This window comes from Echiichthys vipera (assembly GCF_963691815.1).
Source record: "Echiichthys vipera genome assembly, chromosome: 20".
Classification (NCBI taxonomy): Eukaryota; Metazoa; Chordata; class Actinopteri; order Perciformes; family Trachinidae; genus Echiichthys; species Echiichthys vipera.
The window spans coordinates 3,915,729-3,933,991 of record NC_139845.1 but is presented as its reverse complement, the minus strand read 5'-3'; the positions used below and the strand labels follow the sequence as shown (position 1 = coordinate 3,933,991).

The 18,263-nt window shown below is 44.2% G+C and overlaps 1 protein-coding gene across 3 annotated transcripts in view; it reads right to left on the bottom strand.

Annotated features, from left to right (window-relative positions):
* Positions 1-2,542: 2,542 nt before the first annotated feature.
* sfmbt2 (Scm like with four mbt domains 2) overlaps positions 2,543-18,263 on the bottom strand; it is a 63,787-nt gene continuing 48,066 nt past the window's right edge. For all 3 annotated transcript variants that reach the window (XM_083934825.1, XM_083934826.1, XM_083934827.1), the window contains 11 exons: positions 17,463-17,589; positions 17,234-17,347; positions 17,100-17,142; positions 14,285-14,352; positions 9,592-9,731; positions 9,095-9,204; positions 6,253-6,428; positions 5,895-6,064; positions 4,930-5,190; positions 4,034-4,156; positions 2,543-3,595 (listed from right to left, as the gene is read on the bottom strand). In XM_083934825.1, coding sequence (XP_083790951.1) covers positions 3,455-3,595; positions 4,034-4,156; positions 4,930-5,190; positions 5,895-6,064; positions 6,253-6,428; positions 9,095-9,204; positions 9,592-9,731; positions 14,285-14,352; positions 17,100-17,142; positions 17,234-17,347; positions 17,463-17,589 — 1,473 coding nt within the window. In that variant the 3' untranslated portion in view covers positions 2,543-3,454. The remainder of the gene's footprint in view (positions 3,596-4,033; positions 4,157-4,929; positions 5,191-5,894; positions 6,065-6,252; positions 6,429-9,094; positions 9,205-9,591; positions 9,732-14,284; positions 14,353-17,099; positions 17,143-17,233; positions 17,348-17,462; positions 17,590-18,263) is intronic.

The window sequence follows — 18,263 nt, the reverse complement described above, 5'->3', positions numbered from 1 at the left end:
CAACACTTTAGCTAACTATAATTCAATTCAATTCAATTCAATTCAAAAAACTTTATTTGTCCCCGGGGGGCAATTCAGGGCAACCAGTAAACAACTATTTATCCAACACTTTTAGCTAACTATAACAACCGTTTCCATCACTTTTGGCTAGCTATTACAACCATTAATTTATTAGCCTACTTTTAGCTAACTATAACAACTATTTACCCATCACTTTAAGCTAACTACTAACTAAAATTGTTGTTATAGCAAACTAAACGTGATGATAAATGCAACACTTTTAAGTTATTATTAGAACCATTTATGCATCACTCTTGGCTAACTATTACATATGTCACTTTTAGCTAACAATAATAACTATTTATCTGTTACTTTTAACTAACTCTTAAACAGTTTATTTATTACTTTTGTCCGACTACTGTGTTACATCTGTTTCCCTATAGCTAACTTTTAACTGCTATCACCTGCAGAAGTGCCCTCACCCTGGTTGTGAATCACTGATCTATGGCACCACACTTATTACCTAAATTACATGTATTACTATATAAATACCAGTTTAAACACAGTTAAAAAAATGTCATTCCAGCGCTTTAATGCAGTGCTACATGCTATAATTATATGACTTGTCTTATCACTTAATTACTCACGCTCCTTCAAAATCAGTTATTAAGCTGTAGCGTCTAAACGATGGATGTTAATGTGACGGTTTGTTTCGACAGAGCAGCCGAGAGGAGTGTGGTTCCTCTTTAACTGTGACTTTGTGCATCACTGTGTGTTTGTTCTGTTAACCGCAGCGACGTTTGACTTCCTTTATTCTCACCATGCACAGGGGAGCGTCTGTTAACCCTTCACCCTCCTCTTCTTTCTGTGTGAACAACGTCCAGCATCGAATAAAGCTGCTCCAAGACGCAGGTTTCTTCCTCATCAATGAAAACATGGCGTAAGGCAGAACTCGGGAGACTTTTCAGCCTGGTTTTTGATGCAAAACTTAGTGTATAAAAGTATTTTTCTAACATTTGAGCACATTTGAACAAGCTCACTATACTTGTGGTTTGACATTTTCATAACTTCATCTCTTGATCAACAAGAAAAAGCCATTTTTTTTTATGAAGACGATGCAAGTGTGTTTGTTCGTGTTGTAAACGAGATAAAATGTCATAAACAGGTTCAGTTCTCTACACGTGAGATGTGGCAATTTCAAATTAAAGCACTTACAGCAGTGTACCTTGTAATTTTTATATATATTTAGTACTTTCATTATCTGCTACTTCCTAAATGAACTCCAGGGTATTTGTTTTATTTCACTACGCACAGTATATCTGACATTAAGTGCTGGTTAATATCCCTGTCATGTAACATTACTATAGATATTATTAGAGTTACTGGAAGTGTGTCTCTCTCTGTCCATCTGTCCGTCTTTTCTCTCTCTCTCTCTCCTTCTCTTCCTCTCTCCGGTGCAGACAGATGTCCGTCCTCCACAGAGCTGGGTCTGTCTGACGTTCCTGTCTGTTATAGTGAAGGTTTTCAACGCCACCGTACTCTACGGGGGAATTGTTGGGTCTCTGTAAATCATAAATAAGTCACAGAGTGTGGTCTTTACCTACTCTGTAAAGTGTCCTGAGATAACTTTTGATATGATTTGGCACTACAAATAAAATTGAATTGAATTGAATTACCAAAACATCCTGAAATGAACAATTGTGACTTTTACTTTTGATACTTTAAGCAAAATATAGTGATAATACTTGTTATGGAGACTATTGTGTGGTTTCACTACTTGATCTGAGTATTTCTGCTTCTTCACCACTTCATCAGAAATTGCATATAAAATATAATCTGGGGGATTTCTAAGGGACTTTCTCGTAAATGATTCTCCAATGAAACAATAGCTGATTGTGAACCTAACGACATTATGCTGTGACAAGGATTCTGTGATTTAGGGCGCACTCACACTGTCCTTCTGTACTGTGCCCAAACACGTTCTACGGGTAAAGTCTAGTTCCTTTGACCAGTGTGCAACCGCACCGCGCCTAACTGCGGCCAGCTTGACGGCGAGCATGCACACGTGTACGAGCACGAGGCCTATGGCGGCTCTAACTTCATTTCCTGTGCGCCTGTTGGGACATAGAAAAAAGAAGGAGGGACCATGCGCGGACATTTAAAACAATGGCGGTGAAAGGTTCACGTTGGTGTGATGCGGAGGTGGAGTGTTTACTGCAGATTTGGTCGATGAAAAGATTCAAAAACAGTCGACAAGACGCACAAAAACTCTGAGGTCTACGGAAAGATCTGGAAACAAAGCCACGCATCGCCATGACGTCATCAATGCGTGTGACGTGTTACGGCGTGATGACGTATAGGCAGCAAGAAGCATTCTCCGAGGCCCAGGTAGTGTGAGTACAAACGGGCCTGGAGGGGGGGACAAGGACCCTAAAGCACGGGGCACGGGACGGGCAGACAGTGGGAGTGCGCCTTTATAGTCGCACCAGTAACAGGACAGAACGACGTGTGATATCGTTAAAGAGTTCAAACCAAACGGACAAAAAATCAATAGAAATTTATTTTCTTACTTATCAAAAATATCTGCAACACATTTGCATAGATGGACACAAAATAGCTGACATGATTGTTTCACGTGATTGTAACGACAGAGAGTGAGCAACACAACGAAGTATCTCAGAGGGCGTTACCTCCCCCCGCAAACACACACCCAAGTGTGAGTCTGAATAAATGCACATCCTGTTTGTTATATCTTTAGGGGTTTGTTTCAGCCATTTGTTGACATTATTATTATTATTGTTACACAACTGATCAGTGATTTTCTCTAGATCCAAATAGATTACTCCTCATAAACAAGGATGACAATAAATATCTCAAATATATTACTTCTTTTGTTTGTTAAATACTTTCAGATAGATCTTTTTTTTTGAGCCAATCGAGTCACAAGAAGGGCAAAACGTCTTATGATCAGCCATTATTATTATTATTATTATTATTATTTAACTTAAATGCTCCTCTATTCAAAATAAAATGGAAATGAAAAGTAAGAAATAAACACAAATGTCTCCAGAGATCAGTCCCCGGCTTCTCGTAATAACTTCTTCACAGATCAGTCCAAAGCGCACAGGTCGACTCCGTTCTGCCGGAGGCGGCGGCGGCGGCGGTTGGGGACATTTTTGCGGGACCTGCGTCGCATTTTCACACCGACACAATCCCAGAAATGAATCCTTCGAGTTCTCTCGTCCTGCTGTAGCTCAGTTTGTGCTTTTCCAACGCGACCGCTCCACAAAACAACCCCCTTGCTTCTTCTTGCACGTTGGAAATCCGTAAAAAAAAACAACTCCTCCACGTCGCCCGAACGTTCCACCAGGAGGCACCTAATCCAACGGGTCCCAGTCACGCACGCAGGACCACAACACTTCTGTCCGGTGGCTTGCTGCGTGCTGCTCCAGGATCAGTTGGCGTACTGTCTGTAAAAGGCAACCTTGACGCGCTCGATCTGGTGACACAGTTTGATGGCGGGGCCGAGCTTCAGGTCCATGCACTCCTGTACGGTGGGCAGGGTTAGCAGCAGCAGGGCCTGGCCGTCGATGTCCTGCAACGAGAGGCACCTTAATATTTATATGTATAAGGCAAGACGCTACGGGTGAATGAGTTAGGGTTAGGGTTCATTGTCTTGCCCAAGGACACTTCGACATGTGGACCGGGGGAGGTGGGGATCAAACCGCCAATCTCACTGATCCACAGTCGCCCCTTTTTTTTCTCTTCTTTATAATCTGTGTAATAATCAAAAGTCCAGGAGTTTTATTTTGATTTTCTGTGAAAATAATAAACCCTACACTCAAGAAAGAGAGTTGATGTTGATCAGCGAGTATATATAAATATCTAATCACACACCCAGGGTGGAGACTGACCTCCTGGTGTCTGATATCGTAATAAAATACAAACATTGGCTCAATATGTTGTGAGCTGAAAACATTGTGGGGGAATAAAAAGGTTGGGATCAGAGAGAAAGAGAGCGCGTGTACAGCACCTGCTCCTGGAAGATGTTGGCCAGTGACGCGCAGTCGGTCGAGTTGATAAACTGAACGACGTCGTCTACGCTCCACTCCAGAGGGTTTCTGTCCAAAACGAGCTGACCCTCCTCCTCCTCCACCTGAGACACACATTTAAAAACACACACACACACACACACACACACACACACACACACACACCGTCACTTACAGAATCACAAACACGACTTTTGTTCATCACTCTACTTGGATTCGAGCTTGTGAAGATGCTGATGTTGTTTCAGCTCAGCACCACCGTTAGGGACGTTGGGACCAATGTTCTCATAACCGCGGAAACGAGACAGAGTCACAGTTTCACAACCGTAAGAATTGTAGAAGCTTAAACAACTATGGTGTCCTAATTCTTGCATTGTTGCGGCCAGTTGTTGTTGGCGTCTAAAATTGACTACAAAGGATCCAACACAACACAACACGACCTCTTGGACGTAATCATCCAGTCAAGTTAAAAAAAAACTGGCTGAATGAATGTAACCTCACTAAACTGGGCTGGAGGCGTTCACAACGTCTTCCTGTTTACGGTCTGAATCCTGTGGGGGCATGTAGTAGTTACGCGGATGTAACCCCAGTTCTACATGCTAACGCTCTAGTTCCAGTAGAGAGTTGGTCGACATGTTTGAGTGTCTTCTTCCTTTAATTTTATCAACAATAGTATACAGTAGACAAAATATGGTTGATACTCATCAGCCTGTGTTGGTAAAACATTAGTGTCTTGTAAGTAGGCTTTGGTTCTTATGATAATAATATTTACGCCTGTCAGAAGTTACATTTTTATTTGCAGTTGTAAACCGCGGACACGTGCTTGTTACTCAGTACTGTTAATGTTGAACCTCCACCAGTGTCCGTCTGTCTCTACCTGCATGTCCTGTTCTTTGGGTGGCTGGTATTTGTTCTGGCTGTAAGCCGACAGCGAGCGAGTCGACCTCCTGCGGCCCTCGGTAGCCTCCTGGCCGCCCGTAGTGTTGCCGGCGCTGAAGGCCCTGCGTAGCGTCGCGGCCCGGCGAGGACGGGTGCTGGTCACCTCCACCGAGGAGGTGTCTGTGTGGTCCTCGCGGGGCTCCGAGCTGGTGCCTTCGCTGCCTGACTGCAACGTCATCTCTTCGTCCTCCTCACTGTCCTGAGGGAGGAAGAACGGCTCAGAATCAGAGTCGGTTCTGTTGGTGACAAGAACTCAGACACTGCTCACCTGTTGCTCCAGAAATTAAAACTCTCTGCTGTGTTTAATATACCTCAGTTTTGTTCACTCTCACTTTCATTTTAGACTCTATATGTAAACTAGATGATACTCGTCAACACGTAAAGCAATGCCACATACATGTGTACCTTCTTACCTACTTTGAATGGTTAAACTTAGACGTTGACCTTGAATGGTTACGTTTAGATGGTTAAAGTTAGACATTGACCTTGAATGGTTGAGTTTAAATGGTTAAAGTTAGACATTGACCTTGAATGATTACGTTTAGATGGTTAAAGTTAGACATTGACCTTGAATGGTTAAAGTTAGACATTGACCTTGAATGGTTACGTTTAGATGGTTAAAGTTAGACTTTGACCTTGAATTACATTTAGATGGTTAAAGTTAGACTTTGACCTTGAATGGTTACGTTTAGATGGTTAAAGTTGTCCAACATCACACAAAAGCACAGAGTGACCAGAGCAAACTTAGACGCTGTCTAAACTAAATGAGGAGCTCTTCCTCTTCCCGTCAGATGTCTAGATGTTTATTTTTATACACTGCATTATGTGCGTACACTTCGCAGCCTCCTGTTGCGTGAGCGGGAGCTGCCTCATTAACACAAGACAAGAGGAGTGTTGTCTGACCTGCGGCGAGCCGGCGGGAGTGTAGTCCACAGCGGACGAGCGTCTCTTCTTCTGCACAAAAATGGCTTTCCTCTTCTTCCTGCGGCGCGTCGGCTTGGCCAGGTCCCCGTCTGCCGCCTCCTCTCCTCCCGTCGGCTTGGACAGCTTCCTCTTCTTCCCATAGTAATAAGCTGCGAGGACACACGGCAGATGTTGAGAACAATACACACACACACACACACACACACACACACACCCCTCGAAAAACAAACCCTGAAGCTACTCATCAGAGGCAATTACGCACTCCGCAGCTTTTGATTTGGGGTCGTCTTCATAGCTGTGGTGCAGGAAGTGACGCGTCTTAATTGCAGAGACTCACTGTATTTGGTTTTGGTCTGGACGGAGCAGTTCTCCGGGCACTTGTCGGTGACGAGGGCGGGGCTGAAGAGGTTCGGGCAGCACTGCAGCTTCACGCACACCTTGCGGCAGAAGTCTGCGATCTGGTCTGCGAGGCGGACTATCCGGATGGTGGAGCGATAGGTTTTCCCTTTATATCTATAAAAGAGAAGAAAGAGGGAGCAGGTGAGGGGTGTCGTGACATTGTCAGCCAGTGATTACACTTTTATTTATGAGGACGATGCACGAGGAAACGGGGATCCATCAGAGCGCTGGAGGATGAATGGTGATTGGCAGCACAGTTATGATGTGAAAGTGGGCAGTTTCAGTGGATTCACATCGTCCCGTTGATGGGGATCATCCAGGGGGAGCGGAGGGGGACGCGGGGGTCGACTTCGCAATCTCCAATCTAATGTCTAAGGTTAGGAGAGGTGAGCGGATCCGTTGGCGGCGCTCAAGGACAAATCTGACCTGCAGTCAGATGCCAATGTTTCTGTGACTTCTTCAAACAGACTCAGATTAAAGGGATTATATCTATGGATTATATCTTAATGAGATTTGCTTGTTTTTTTATTGGTTTTGTTCTTTTTTTCTCCAGGTTTTAAACTTTAAAAAGGAAAAATTAAAGCAAAACATTCAATATAAAACATGACATTTTAAAGGTGCACATTAGGGACCGCGAGATGTATTTCATGATAAATTACAGGTTACTAAATATTGCAAACAGCTTCTTCTCCTGTGGTTCAGATGCATCTGTTTGTAAAGAATAAAAACATGTAATTTAACCCTTTTTTTTGTAAATACAGAGAACCTGTGTGTCTGTCGTTCACATCCAGACCTATCCAACCAATCTACTTCACAGTGGTGAACTTTGACTGTACAACGCTGCACAGCAACGCTCAGGGAATAAACTCACACTACTCAAAGTGACCTATCACTGAAATGCACCTTTATCTCTTGCACATTAAAATCCACATAGCACACTTTAATATAGTGTTTATCTGTGATACTGTACTTTTATTTTATTTTATTGTTGCTCATATTTTGTATTTTATATTTAGTCAGATAGTGGCGCTCTAACAATAAACAATAGGTTTTGGCGCGTAACTATTGGACCGTAGGTACAAATTCTATTCATTGAAGCCACGCCCATTTGCGTATAGGTAGCTTTTCTTTTATTCTTGTTTCCAAATCTGTTTGTTTTTACTCGTCCTACACATTTTAAGTAATCGTCACCAAATGTCTTACAGAACATCTTTCTAGATTGTTGACGTCTTATACAGTTTTGCTTTAGCTGGCATCGTAGCAGTGATAGAGATTTGATTAATAAACGTGGGTCTGGCCTGACCCTCGTCTAAACTAACATTCATTCATTCATCTTCAACCACTTGTCCCTGTCGGGTCGCGGGGGGCTGGAGCCGATCCCAGCTGACATCGGGCGTGAGGCGGGGTCCACCCTGGACAGGACGCCAGTCTATCACAGGACACATAGAGACGAACAGAGACAGACAACCATTCACACCTACGGGTGATTTAGAGTCATCAATGAACCGAACACCTGCACGTCTTTGGACTGTGGGAGGAAACCGGAGAACCCGGAGAAAACCCACGCAGACACGGGGACAACATGCAAACTCCACACAGAAGGGCCGCAGAACCAGGAACCCTCTCGCTTTGAGGCGTCAGTTCTGACCACCACACCACCGTGTCGCCATTTCCTACAGAACATCTCTCTGGAACAATATATTTGTCTGATTTTTGATGGTTCACACAGTTTTGCTTTAGCTGGCATCGTAGTAGTGATAGAGATTTGATTAATAAACGTGGGTCTGGCCTGACCCTGGTCTAAACTAACATTCATTTATCCATCTTCAACTGCTTGTCCAGCGGGGTCCACCCTGGACAGGACGCCAGTCTATAACAGGACACATAGAGACGAACAGAGACAGACAACCATTCACACCTACGGGTGATTTAGAGTCATCAATGAACCGAACACCTGCACGTCTTTGGACTGTGGGAGGAAACCAGAGAACCCGGAGAAAACCCACCAAAGATATTAAGAGAACAATGGTGTGGAACAGTGACAAACCGCAAATCGTCACTTTTGAGAAGTTGCAAAGGTTTGCAACTTTAATGATAGAACACTAAATGGTTGGAGATTAATTTTCTGAATAACAGATTTTTTCAGCACTAGCAAATGTCCTACGACGTCCCTAATAAACAATTTGTTCTCCTGCGATAATTAACTCCTGTGTGTCGACTCTCTGGGCAGCAAATGTCCCCAGAAAATTGAAAGTAACTCCTTTTGTCGAGTTGTCCAAACATTGATGCATGAATGTGGACACTGTGCTCTGCTGCAGCCCCGGCGCAGGTGACTCACCGCACAACCTATGACTGCGTCGCCAAGTCTTTCTCGGTTCAGCCAGAAAAAAAAAAAATTGGGGCAGTTTTTGATTAGAAAACACAAGAGCACGCAGCCCGAAGCTGTGGAATAATCTGACTCTGTGCAGCCAGCAGGGGAAGGAAATGCAGACCTCACACAAACCACTGCAGCGACAAAAAAAGGAATTCAATGGAGGGAGAGAGAGAGAGAGAGAGAGAGAGAGAGAGAGAGAGAGAGAGAGAGAGAGAGAGAGAGAGAGAGAGAGAGGGAGAGAGAGAGAGGGGGGGGGGAACACAAGGCTCTGCTGTGAGGCCGGCTGCTGATTCCTGGGAAAGATGTGGTCATAGTCTGATTTATAAAGATTTAAAATGCACTGGAAAAAAATCCGTTCCATCCTATTTTACTGAGTGTTCCCTCGCGCTTCTTTGTGTTCCCTCACTTGGCTTTGAGGGTCTCCTCTTGGCAGTCCCAGCTCGTATCCTCCAGCTCCTGCAGCTCCTTCAGGACTCGTCCGGGCTTGTAGGCGGCGTTGATCAGCATGCTCAGCAGCTGGAGGCACAAAGAGATAAAGAAAGAGACATAAACTCAACTGAACAATTCAAGGAGAATCTAGTAACCGTGCAAACACGGATCACACTCTTCTTTACAGCATACAGAAAAATGCATATGCGCGCACAAACAGCCTCTGGAGAAATTACGAGGCTGTGTAACTGAGCAGCAGCGGCGGTGTGTACCTGTAAACACACTTGACTGGCAGCTCATCACATTAAAATGAAGACACTGCTGGGAAACTGCAGGTGGTTAACAAGACATCGCTGCCACCCTTCACCCTCCTCCCCCCCTTTTTTCAATCTCCGTCGGCCTTCCTCTCCCTTTGAAAGTGTGTAAACATGCTCCTCTCCATCTCCCCCCCCGCCGATCCCGACATGAGCTCACCTCTTTGAGGACCAGCGTGCATTTCCCGGGCCCGACGGCCTGCGGCAGCTCCGCGATGCGCCCCTTGTTGAGGTACGGTCCTGAGAAACAGCGGTGGTTGACGAAAATCTTGGAGCAGCAGTATCTGCCGTTGGCCGAGCCTGGGACAGAGAAAAGACAACAATGGGAATGTTAAAGTTCTGATCCGTGCCGTGCGACGCATTGGATTTTAGTGCGAGAAAATCGCCACAGACACTCAGATCGTATTTCTTCAAAGCAGCAAATACAAGTGCTTTCATTGGGGGGTCGTAGGATCAATCACCATTGTTTTAACTCACTCTTTTAAATTTTACATACAATTAACTAGAAGACAATCTTACGGATTACAACTTTAACTAACATGGAACTTGGTTTGATACATGTAGCCTTAGCGTAGGTCAGTAATCGCCTCTTTCACACATACAAATATATGATTAGGTCGATTTTTATCTTATTTGTTTGTTTTGTTTGTTTATTTATTCATTTCAGGCACACATTAAACATTGGGCACAAGTCACCTCTTGTCCATCATAGTTTCCAACAAAAGATAAATAAAATATTGCTAACATTCATAAGAGGAAAAAAATAGTTGCCTGAAAGGAAGTAGGAAGAAGAAAACTTATTTAATCCTACCCCCATAAAACATATGAAACAAAAAATCAGCTTCACTGTGACACAGGGCTATCAACAACTTTCCACTCATTTCATACAAAGTTGTGCACTTTATTAAACATAGGAAGTAACACTTTGAGTATTCACACATTGGAGTTACATAGGAACAACAATACCAGCAATGGTAAGAGACAAATACCAATAATGTTAAGAGACAGTACCAGCAATGGTAAGGAAATTAATCCTACATGTATACAACAATTGTACATCAAATGCCTGGAGCTTTAATCTGCTCCATCAGGACTGTGCCGGGGTCATTGGCTCAGATTTCATTGACAGTGACCAAACAATCTGACAACTGTTGTCAGACTCAGTTTTTTTACTGTTGTAAAGAAATCTGCGGCATCACATTTGTCCACCTGAACCCCCGCCCACTCCAAACCAGTGAGAGAAACACTAAAAAAACACACAAGTCCCATGTGAAATAGCAGTGCGTGCTTCGTTCTTTGTGCTTTTAATGCCATTTTGCTGCCTAAGAAGCTGCACATTTGTATTTCTTCCCGTTTTTCAGTGGTGACTCAGATGGAGCATTTCGCCACAGAGGTGAACGCAGAGTCCGAGAGTACATCCTCTGACTCCCCCTTCCTCCTCCCCCCCCCGTCAGAGATAAATGAGGGTCGACACAAAAAATCTGCAGCCCCAGACTACCGCCAGCACCTGGAACCGCACCGCTAGGGGTGAATAGTAATTAGGTGAGGGGATGAATATGCATGAGCGAGTGGGTGGTTTGAAAAACAAACAAACAGGGAACTAGGGGGGGGGGGGGGGGGACAAGGGCAAGGGTCTCCTAAAAACAACCCTTGGCCCACTGCTCTCTCTGTGCCTGAACATACACAGTGTTTACATAAAGAGCACTATCTTCCTGTCTGGTCTGCTGACATACACCTAACTTTGCTTAAAGGAAAATGAATGGATGTGTTTTTACCTGGGCCTCGTTCTCTAAATGATGCCGTTTCTTTAACCCACTGTTATTTCAGGCCCGATTTATTGCGATTTGCTTGTCCGCTGCATTGTAAAACTATCCCCAGAGAAGTCAAAAGCAACTGGACTTGCTTATTTGTCTGGTTATTTGTTATTTCCTAGACGAACAACCACGTCCAGTTGCTTTTGACTCTGATTTCTTTGGGGACAACGACGACCTGGACAAACAAAGAATATGCTGAAGTACGCAGTCAAGCTTAGGTGTGGCATCATATGCTGTATGATATGCCCATAGACCCCCAGAGACACTTGGAGTCCGATGGGCGGGACAAAGCCCAGCATTTATCCAATGAGCGTCTTGTTTGGCTGTAGTGGAACAACCCGCTCTACTTTTCCCCATTGAAGTCAGTAGAAGCCGAGCGTCCGGGCCAGCCCACTGCCCCATAGACCCCCAGAGACAGTGAGGATCAAATGGGCGGGACAAAGCCCAGCATTCATCCAATGAGCGTCTAGTTTGGCTGTAGTGGAACAACCCACTCTACGCTTCCCCATTGAAGTCAGTAGAAGCTGAGCTTCCGACTGTGTAAAGCGCTGTGGCGCTGTTTTGATGAAAGAGAAGGAAGTTGCTCCGGTTCTCTGCGATAAGCAGCTGATTCTGAATAAAAGATGAAGATGATGATTTAGTTAATGTACACACACCAGTACAGATTTCACCACTTTTTTTTAGGGGAATAAGAGCTTCCCTTGCAGTCTGAGAGCAATCGCCACTGTTCAGGACGCGCTGAGCTGTAGTTAACACGTCACTTCCTGTGAGCCGTAACCATGGTCACCTGTGCCAACCGCCAGATAAAATCCCCCCCCCCTATTAGTTTTTTGTTTACTCACAGGTTGTTGTTTTCTGTTCATTTTGTGTGTTTCTTGTTATTTTTCATCATTTTTTGTGCTTTTTCTCTTCATTATCAGCTTAATTTTGTATTTCCTTTCATTCGTTGTTCTCTGTTGTTTGAGCCACCTCCTTATTTCTTCATTATCTGGATTTTATGCAATCGTGTGTGTGTGCAAATCAAATAAAATGAAAAGAAATAAATAATAAGTAGAAATCCTAAATCAACCAGGACGGAAATCTTAAGGAATAATAGGAAAACTATTTAAAAAAACAAACACTTAAGTTGTAAAAACGACACTTTCTTAAATGAGTCTCTTTAACAAACTCTGACACGGTGTAAAAATAACGTCTGGCTCTTTGTTTTTGACCGTGGGCGTGTTTCTCTGGCTCCAGCTGATAACTGGCCAAACACACACACACACACACACACACACACACACACACACACACACACACACACACACACACACACACACACACACACACACACACACACACACACACACACACACACACACACACACACACACACGTCGTAGTTTGAGTGCAACAACAGAAACATCACAAAAGTGATTTGACTCTAATGCATTAGTGACAAAAGATGATTTCCTCTGCAGCACCGGAGAAAGAAACTCGTGTGTGTGTTTCTGTCGTTTATTGTTTTGTGTGTGTGTGAGAAAAGCAACGTTCAGTAAAGAGGAAATGAGAGTCAAAGGGACAAAGTGGAGCTGCTTCTTTAATGACACACAACATTACTGTGTTATTCTGTCTTCTCTCATTTTCTCTCATTTTCTCTCATTTATGTTTCATTTCATTACAGAACCTTCCTCTCCTCTCCCGTCCCTTTCTCCTTTTCTCTAATTCCATTTCCTATTCCCATTCCCTTAGTTCACTTTCCTTAATTTCCTTCCTTTCCTTACCTTTGATTCCTTCCCTCGCCTTTCCTTTGTTTACTTTCCTTTCCTCTCCTTTCCCCCTTTTCCTTTTCTTTTTCCTTCCTTTCCATTCCTTCATTCCCTTTCCTCTTCTCTCCATTCCTTTCCTCCCTTTGTTTCCTTTCCTTTCCTCTCCTGTCCTCCTTTTCCTTCCTTTTCTCTCATTTCCTTAATTTCCTTCCTTTCCTTTCCTTTGTTCCCTTTGCTTTCCTTTCCTTCATTCCCTTTCCGCTCCTTTCCTACTTTTCCCTAATTTCCTCTCCTTTCTTCCCTTTCCTTTTTCCATTCCTTCATTTCCTTTCCTCTCCTCTCCATTCCTTAATTTCCTTAATTTCCTGTCCTTTCCTTAATTTCCTTCCTTTCCATTCCTTTGTTTCCTTTCCTTCATTCACTTTCCTCTCCTCTCCATTCCTTTCCTTTCCTTCGTTTCCCTTCCTTCTATTTCTTGTTTCCCTCCCTTTGTTCCCTTTCCTCTCCTTTCCTTAACTTCCTTCCTTTCAATTCCTTTGTTTCCTTTCCTTTCCATACCTTCATTCCCTTCCCCGTCCTTTCCTTCGTTTCTCTTCATTTTCTTTCTTTCCTTTCCTTTGTTCCCTTTCCTCTTCTTTCCTACTTTTCCCTAATTTCCTCTCCTTTCCTCCCTTTCCTTTTTCCATTCCTTCATTTCCTTTCCTTCGTTTCCCTTCCTTCCATTCCTTGTTTCCGGCCCTTTGTTCCCTTTCCTCTCCTTTCCTTAACTTCCTTCCTTTCTATTCCTTTGCTTCCTTTCCTCTCCTCTCCTCTCCTTCGTTTCTCTTAATTTTCTTTCTGTCCTTTCCTTCATTCCCTTTCCTCTCCTTTCCTTTCCTTTCTCTCATTTCCTTCGTTCCCTTTCCTTACCTTTGTTTCCTTTCCTTTACTTTGTTTCCTTTCCTTCCTCTCATTTCCTTTCCTTCCCTTCCTCTCCTATTCTCATTTCCTTCGTTTTCTTTCATATCCTCCTTTACTTTGCTGAGTTAGCGTGACAAAAATAAAGGCATCATGTACGACTAACACATATAACACGGGAAGTTCTCTTGGTATCAGTATAACATTAAGTTCACTGCTCCTGTATCATTCAAACAGACTTCAGCTTTAATTAAAACAAACTGAATCCCGAGCATCACAAACTGTTTACGCGTGTAGGCGTATCTGAGGAGCGAGGGTCCCCCTTACCTCTCATCAGCAGCTCATTAGCATTAACTACCGGAGATAAATCATGTGTAACGTGGCTGTTGATTACCTGGATCCATGACGACGGGCTGGCAGACGCTGACGGGAGTCGTCTCTAACGGCTGCGACGGAGCCAACCTGCGGGAGGAACGACAATCAAAGAGGTGATCAATAAAAGGATCTGACTGATCCAATCAGACCGGAAACAACAGAGCAATCAAATGATCGCTCGCCGAACCGATCAATCATCACAGCTACAGCGGTTTGCGTCTTAAGGAGCAGGTGGGTTAGAAAGTAGCAGGGTGGGGGTGGAGGTGGCGGTGGCGTGACGGGGGTATTGATGAAAGGATTCCCCTGAAGGTGAGAAATGGAATTAGTGGTGAGACGAGAGCGCTGACAAAGTGCTGCTGAAGACCTCATATTTCTCCCGCTCTCTTGCTCTCCCCCCTCTTTCTCCCCGGGCTGCGTTTGCCAGCTGACAGTGGAACATGTCATTTGTCAACAAAATCAATCAGCGCCCCGGGAAACCAATTTCTACTCTAACAAAATAAATATATATATATATATATATATAAGGCCACTGTTTTCAATTAATGCCTTTGGAGTGACAGAGGGGGAGAAAAGCCCCGCTGGGTTTTTCTGAAGAAACTCTTTTTCCCACCAAGTTGAAGTGAAACAGACGTGGGCTGTGGTCAGCCTGGTCTCACTAAAAGGCGTGTGAATGACACGCTATTTCTCTCAAGCCATCTCGCGTATAATTACAACGCATGTCATGATTTTTGCGTGTCATTTCACGCCATGTAGTCTCAATTGACTTGTATAGTGCAGAGATGGCGTCGTCATTTCACGCACAAATGTCATTGAGGGAAAACCCACGTGTTCGTATTTCTCCGCTACTTTCCGGAGAAATACGAAGTGGTGGAGCTTTCTGTCAGAGGGTTGTTTTTAAATCAATATTTCATGTGAAGGATGGCTGAAATAACGGGCGTGAAATGCCCTAACCCCTAACCCTAACCCTGACCCTAACCCTTACCCTAACCCCTAACCCCAACCCAGACCCTAACTCTGGGGAACTACAGGCGTTAAATGACACGCGAAAAGCTTAATAAGCGTAGACATGCACGCGAAAAGTCATGCAAGTCATGAAAAGTGGCGTGCTATTTATACGCCCTCCCATGAGACCACGTTGCTGTGGTTGGATCACAGTTGAGGTTACGATATTTCAGTTTGACGTGAGAAAGACACTGAAGAGCATTTCTAAAGAGCCCCGATCAACTAGTTTTGTGTGTTAATCATGAATTAATGCGAGGTCATAAAGGTAATAGACATGCACTGCATTGGGGCGACTGTGGCTCAGTGACAGAGTGGGTCGTCCTCCATTCGAGAGATTAGTGGTTCGATCACCCACCTCCCCCGGTCCACATGTTGAAGTGTCCTTGGGCAAGACACTGAACCCTGAATTGCTCCCCGTGCTGCACATGGGTGTGTAAATGTGGTGTGAATGGTTAGATTAGATCAGGGGTCTGCAACCTTAACTATCAATAGAGCCATGTTGCCGCCTCTTCCACCAGATAAAATTTGTCTGGAGCCGCAAAACATATTTGATGTCACAGCTCATAAAGGTTTATATATAGTTACTGTTGACAATTTATTCCTATTATTACCCGTCCTAAAAATGTTGTTTGTTAATTTCTCACCACATATCAAGAAAACAGGTAAGCAAATGAATATGTCCACGCAACACTATTTTCCTCCGAAGTTTTTTGGGGGATTTATCCGCAGCTAGCATACCAGTGCAGGTCACCAACTCCAGATTAGCCTCCTGCAGGGAAAGGCGCTGTGATGTAGACGACATAGGATGTGACGCGTCTTTTAGTTTCACGTAATATTGTTAAAAAATCACCTTGAACTCTAAGATAACAGGTGTTCCCTTGTCCACTGTCCAAAAAAGACGTTATTTACACGTTATTTATATAGTTTTTTGGCGAAGCTACAGGGAGCCACTGAAAAGGGGCTGAAGAGCCACATACGGCCCAAGAGCCGCGGGTTGCAGACCCCTGGATTAGATGGTATGTAGATGTCCACTGCCATCAGTGTGAATGTCTGTGTGAACGGGTGAATGTGACAAACACTGTGAAAGCGCCTTGAAAAGTCCATTTACCATTTACCATGCAAACTCTTTTCCTTACTGTCTTACGTAAATACAGTATCAGTAACATGCTTGTGATGAGGAAGCGCTTTGTATTAAACGTATCTGTGTGCTGCCGACACAAAATGCATCTAAACTGGAATTACCAGCTTGTGTTTGTTAAGCCTCAGTCGAACAGTCGAGCTGCATTTCACCGTCTGTCGGGAAGACTTTAAAGGAGTTTAATTAAAGGTATAAAGCGTATGTTTGGGGCGAAACGTGCATGTGTTAGGCAAACATTAGGATGTCACAGTGAAGTGGACCTTCGGCTGAACCTTACTCAGCCTGTTGTTCTCTATTCTATTTTTATTTTAAATTGCCTTTCAAGATGAAATGTCGTTTCTTATCAAATACAATCCCCCATAAAATGCGACTTATACTCTAGTTCGACTTATATATGTTTTTCGGCATTTTTCGGCTGGTGAGACTTTTACTCCGGAGCGACTTTTAATCCGAAAAATACGGTAATTGAGTTCTGGTGACAGCGGACTATAACTCCTGATTCACTTCATCTGTATTTATGTTTCTCCGCTCATTTTCTTTTATTTGTCTGCATATTTTCTGGATGAGGCAAATGAAACGGATGCTGCCTTTAAAAAGTGACCAGATTTAAACTCTTAAAAAACGTCAGTGTGAGCCAAACAGTCAAACTCCACCTGTGATGAGTTGTGATGGATGAATGTTTGTGTTTTCTTACTGTTTCTCTGGCTGCACCACCGCTATCTTCTTCTGCTTCTGACCTGCAGGAAAAACACAAAAAAGAGAGTCTGCAAGAAGTCAACACTCAAATATGTGTGTGTTCTGTGTTTGTGTGTGTGTGTGTGTACGTACAGACAGGTTTGAGCGGAGGGGTCAGAGGGTAAGCGTTGGCCTCGCACCAGCCCACGGGGAAGATGTCCATGGAGTCGACGTCCACGATGCACTCTGACAGGGGCTTCGCCACACCTGGAGACAGGTAGACAGAGAGGAGAGAGAGGAGGAGGGGTAAGGGAGCTGTCACACACACACACACACACACACACACACACACACACACGCACACGCACACACACGTCTGTACCTTCCAGTCGGAGCCACAGCAGGCGTCCTCTGACCTGTGTGATCTGAGCCACACACACCTCCGCTGGCCGATGAGGGTTCACCGCCTCCAGCCACATGTCCTTGGCAAAGCCCCTGTTCTGCCATGTCTGCACACACACACACACACACAGAGGAGGAGAACGGTGGAGGAGAGAGCGGTTGAGTTTATTTTATGCTTGGGACATTTATCTCAGCTCCTGTAACGTAAACCTGGACCTGGATTTACCTGATCCACGGTGCAATAACAGAGATTCTGCAGGTTCATTGTGTGTTACGGTGTACCGCAAGGGTCAAATCACATAAATGTCAGATAATGCAGTGGATGTCCTGCTTTAATTAGGCTCTATTTGGTTTATTTATAATATTGTAATCTGTCATCTTCAGCCGCTTATTCGGGGTCGGGTCGTGGGGGCAGCAGCTTTAGCAGGGGACCCCAAACTTCCCTTTCCCGGGCCACATTAACCAGCTCTAACTGGGGGATCCTGAGGCGTTCCCAGGCCAGTGTGGAGACATAATCTCTCCACCTGGTCCTGGGTCTTCCCCTGAGGCCTCCACCCAGCTGGACGTGCCTGAATATTGTAATAGATTTATAAAATAAAACATACAGAATGATAAAGCCTGGAGGACACGTGCTAGTGAGACTTTATATCAACGTTTCATTTGATCCAACAGACACGCCTCTCAGTCCACAGTTACTCAGGGTGTCTCACTTCTTTAAGCTTAAAATAGTCTAAAATGTCTTTACTCAGATTTACTGTAAGTCTGGCCTGATGTTAAAGAC